The 5000-nt window shown below is 47.5% G+C and overlaps 1 protein-coding gene across 1 annotated transcript in view; it reads right to left on the reverse strand.

The window, feature by feature from the left end:
* The window catches only part of pla2g3 (phospholipase A2 group III), a 15047-nt gene extending 13932 nt beyond the window's left edge, over positions 1-1115 (reverse strand). Inside the window, exon 1 of the mRNA XM_063211080.1 lies at positions 1-1115. This exon is cut by the window's left edge and continues 131 nt beyond it. Within this exon, the coding sequence (XP_063067150.1) occupies positions 1-656 (656 nt within the window). The 5' untranslated portion in view covers positions 657-1115.
* Positions 1116-5000: the final 3885 nt, after the last annotated feature.

Below are 5000 nucleotides of genomic sequence, written 5' to 3' on the forward strand. Positions count from 1 at the left end.
TTCCGCAGGCTCTGCAGGTCCCTCGGGTGCCTAACAGGTGTGTGTGTCTGTGTCTGCGTCTGCGTGTGTGTGTCCACCCTCTCCCCCAACGCAAACACCCCCTCGGCAGCAGCCTCCTCACACACCCCCGCCTGCAACAGAGTGTGTGTGTCGCTGAACGTCCTCTGAGGAACGCGACTGAACAACTGCTCCTCCTGCTCCTCCTGCTCCTGCTGTTGCCCCCCCTGGCTTCCTCGTCGTCGTTGGCGATGACGATGCTGCTTCTTCCTCCTCCTCTGCCTCAGGTCCTCTGGCAGCTCCTGCTGCTGGCATTCCGCCAGGTAGCCGTGGGCGACGGCGGCGTCTCGGCTGACCACGCACTGCTGCAGGTGGCCGTCGGCGCCCCATAGCCCATGGTACAGCACCAGCTGATGCCCCCCCCCACCGTGCCCACCGCCGCCGTGCCCGTGCCCGCCCTTCTCCCAGCGCAGGAAGGTCTGGTGGGTACGGCCGTCCGCCAGCGTCCGCGTCCAGAAACAGAAGCCCCTGAGTGGGGAGCCCTTGGCGGAGAGGGTGGCTGTTGTCATGGTGGTGGTGGTGGTGGTGGTGGTGTGGGTAGACTGGAGCAGGAGGCACAGTGCCCACCAACCCCACTTCATAGTCCTTCCACCAGCCATCGCAGCTTCCTGTGCAGTGCCAACCGACTTCACTGACTCACTGCACACAAGGTCCTGAGATGGATATATGGACGAGTCACACAATCTAGCCTGACAGATAGGTCTGAGTAAAGCAAAGCATAAAAAGAAAGAACAACAAAAAAACCCCAAAAACACCCACTAATGCTGGTTTATTGGCACGCTGCGGTATGATTTTCTGGTCTAAAGGCTAAACTTTAAGCATAAGCTCCTACAGTAAGCTGTTTGACCCTAAAAATAGCTCACAGTTGTTGTCCTAGTTTAATAATAAAAAATGCATCGCTGACACAAACCGTTTTAATAAAATCTGTGGCAAGCCGGCATCCAGTGTCAGTCAAAGAAGAGTGACTGAAGGAAGGAAAGTTGTTGCTCATGCAAAGCTGTCAGTGACAGAGAGAGAGAGAGCTGTCAGTGGACAGACTGTGTTGTGTTGCGGTGCGGTGTGCCTACCTTAGCCAAGCAGAGCAGGAGAGATCGGCTTATTTATGGAGAGAAGGAGGGGGTTCCCGTCCCGAGCTTGTGTCAACATCAAAGCACATCGCCGAAGAGAACGCTACACAGCACAGCACAGGGGGGCGGGACAGCACAGGGGGGCGGGACAGCACAGGGGGGCGGGACAGCTGGTAAACACACCTGAACTCCAACATCATCAACACACTTTCCCTTTTTTTCTGAGGGAGGACCAGACCCCCATACACTTTCTCTCATTCTCGCTCTCTTTCTCTCTCTCTCTCTCTCTCTCTCTCTCTCTCTCTCTCTCTCTCTCTCCCCTTCTCTCTCCCCTTCTCTCTCTCTCTCTCTCTCTCTCTCTCTCTCTCTCTCTCTCTCAGGAACACAGACCCACTATGTTTCTCTCCCTCCTTATCTCTCTGTCATTCTCTCTCTCTGTCACTCTCTCTTTCTCTCCCTTCCCGCCCCCCCCCACACACACACACCACAAACACGCCCTTTGACACAGACAGACACACACACACACACACACACACACACACACACACACACACACACACACACACACACACACACACACACACACACACACACACACACACACACACACACACACACACGCCCTTTGACACAGACAGATAGGCTGAGTGAGTATCCTTGGCTGTAGTCCCCGTGGCCAGAGCTGACCTTGGCCTGTGTGATTGGATTTGAGGAGCCGGGGCAAGAGGATGAGCCACGCCACGCATGCTGTTCCTCAGCGGCACACCGCACGCCAAGCAAGTAAACAGACAGTGTTGCCAGATTGGGATGTTTCCCGCCCAATTGGGCTGCTTAGGATGGCCCTGTGCGGGTAAAAATGGCGTTTTGCAGGAAAACCCGCCCAATTTTGCCCATAGAAGTCAATAGAATTGGGCGGGATTTAGTGCTTCCAGGCGGGTTTTCAGCATTTTTTGGGCTGGAAATCATCAGCCTCATCTGGCAACCCTGACAGTAGCCTACGTACCCTTACAGTTTCTGTGCAGTGATTAGAAAAGAAGACTAAAGCCACTTTTTCTGTCTGGAAACAATGCTAATTTGTTAAAATACATACAAAATATGTATTTGATTCATCCATTGAATAAACAGGTGAACATCAGAGATAGCTGTCCTTTACTCTTTCAATGTATCTGCACTTCATGTGTGATTGCACACTCATAGCAACAAAGTTGGACGTTTTGATTCACATTGTGTATTAAAATCCTGTGAAAGATGACTTTTACTTGGCTAATATACTGTAGCTGGGTCTGGGAAATCTCCAATACACAGGGACACACACACATCGGTTGATGGAAGAATGGTTCGAAACGTGTGATACAGTAGCCTACAGTCTGATGATGCCTCGCAGATACCTTTGCACAGACACATAGCCGTTTGACTTGCAGCCTGAAGGTTGACAGGTATCGGCATCGACAGGTGGGGAGAGAGGGGGTGATTGACCAGTCTAGGACTAGTGGTGTCAACAATGATCGATTCGGGGATCCAATCCAATGCGGGGCATGGACGATCCAGGATCGATGCGGCAAGTTCCAGAATCGATCCAGCAATTTTTTGAAGTTTCAATTACTTCCGTGGATATTTCGAGAGCAAATTAATGTTAAATTAAATAAAAGTACTTCAAAGCATTGCAAGACTGATACAGACTGATCCAGACTGATCCAGAAAACAGCCAATAAATTGTTGCTCAGTATCTGACTACTTGTATTGCCTCATCATGACTGATGAAACATTTGCTTTGCTTTCAGTAGAAATGTAAAGCATTGCAATGCATTGTAGAATTGAATCGAATCGGATCGCAACCTCCCGAATTGTGATCGAATCGGATCGTGAGGGCAGTGTCAATCCACACCACTATCTAGGACCCGCCTCTCATCCTCCCCTCTGATTGACTCTGGCATAGTACTATTCCCTGAGGTCCAATGCATGTTATGTGAAAAACTGACAAGAACGAGACTTTCACTAGTAACTGGGCATAATGCCTATGTGTATAGTGCTGTTTTTCCCCCATAACTGACCATATTACTCAACTTTGAGGGCATTTAAAGAGCTCTTCAAAAATGCTATTTCATTTTTTGAAAGTGTTTGTATGTTTCTCAATTTACATCAATAAATTTGTATGTTTAAATTTATGTAAAAAAAATGTAGCCTATGTAAGAATGTATGTAAATGTATGTTAAGAAATGTATTTAAATAGCATTTTATTTCGTTTCATTTATTGCATCTGTGGAAAGACCAGTGGTCTAGTCTATGTAGAATGCGCAGTATACCCACCTGAAAATGTCAGGGATTTCAGTATACGTACCTAAAATTGATTTATCCATTATTTAGAATAGCACAAATATATACAGTATATACCCACCTCAAAAAATGCTCAAATATACAGTATACCCACCACAAAAAAGTAGTCTTCACCGCTGGGAGAGAGGATGGTTCTACATGACAATATCCTCTCTGGTACTTTCCCCAGCAGCCCTGCAGGTGCCAGCTGGCCTGCCCCCTTTGCACCGGACTAACAAAGGAATGCCATTGTGTGTACAGAATGCTGTGCACCGTGTGTGTGTGTGTGTGTGTGTGTGTGTGTGTGTGTGTGTGTGTGTGTGTGTGCGTGCGTGCGTGCGTGCGTGCGTGCGTGCGTGTGTTTGTGCGTGTGTGTGTGTGTGTGTGTGTGTGTGCGCGTGCGCGCGCGTGTGTGTGTGGGTAGGTGCATGTGTGTGTGTGTGTGTGTGCGTTTGCGTGTGTGCGTGCGTGTGTGTCTGCGTGTGTCTCTGTGAGTGTGTGTGTTTGTGTGTGTGTGTGTGTGTGTGTGTGTGTGTGTGTGTGTGTGTGTGTGCACTAACCAAGGTCATTGTAGTTTGCAGGTCGAGCCAGGGCCATAGGAAAGATGCATGTTCACATTTTCTCACGCCTCCTGTGTGACATAGTCTCTGTTTGCTGTGTAAATGGTATGACAGGTTGCAGGTCACCGAAACCCATTCGTACACAAAACATGGAGTGAGTTGCATTCTACATACTGTATTCTTTCCACTTGCCTAAATAATAGTACAGTAGTTCAATTCCACTCATATTTCTTATTAGACAATGAATGTCACTTTGTGTTGCCCATACACAGTGTGTAAAATATCTCCCAGCTGATAAAGACATCACAGAAAAGACCTGCCTGATGTGGAAGCAAATTCTAGTTTAGTCTATCCCAGGGGTTCCCAACCTTTTCCAACTTGGGGCCCACTCAAAATTGTCACAAATGTTGGGGGCCCACCTCTGACCCGATTACGAATACAACTCACATAAATCAGCAGCCACGCACACCAAAATGTGGTTATAATTTTTAGAATATTATTTCAAGGCCTGCTTGGTATACCTTCAGGGCCCACCAGTGGGCCCCGGCCCATAGGTTGAAAATCACTGGTCTATCCCATCCAGAACCTTTGAGGTCTCCTAACACAGCACAGAGCTTTTCACTTCTATTTACATTTTGTCTGGTCTCTACTAGTTTATTTGTTATAGTTTAGGTAATAAACATCACCTGCAACTGGGTCTTTTTTTTGTTTTAGTCATGTATAGCAATAGACAATAAATATAAAACAATTCGACTCACACGTAGGTCTCAGCAGGACAGAAAAATAGTAATAGCATAAGTCTTATTTTAGTACATTTAATGTGTGACATTGCTTTCATCAATTTTACATCAATGAACATGAACGTCAAACTGCATGAAGATATTTGACCTCTATTGTGTACACATAGAACTAAGAATCTACGGTATGTGTGTGTGTGTGTGTGTGTGTGTGTGTGTGTGTGTGTGTGTGTGTGTGTGTGTGTGTGTGTGTGTGTGTGTGTGTG

The sequence above is a fragment of the Engraulis encrasicolus genome, chromosome 11 (assembly GCF_034702125.1).
Source record: "Engraulis encrasicolus isolate BLACKSEA-1 chromosome 11, IST_EnEncr_1.0, whole genome shotgun sequence".
NCBI classification, from domain to species: Eukaryota; Metazoa; Chordata; class Actinopteri; order Clupeiformes; family Engraulidae; genus Engraulis; species Engraulis encrasicolus.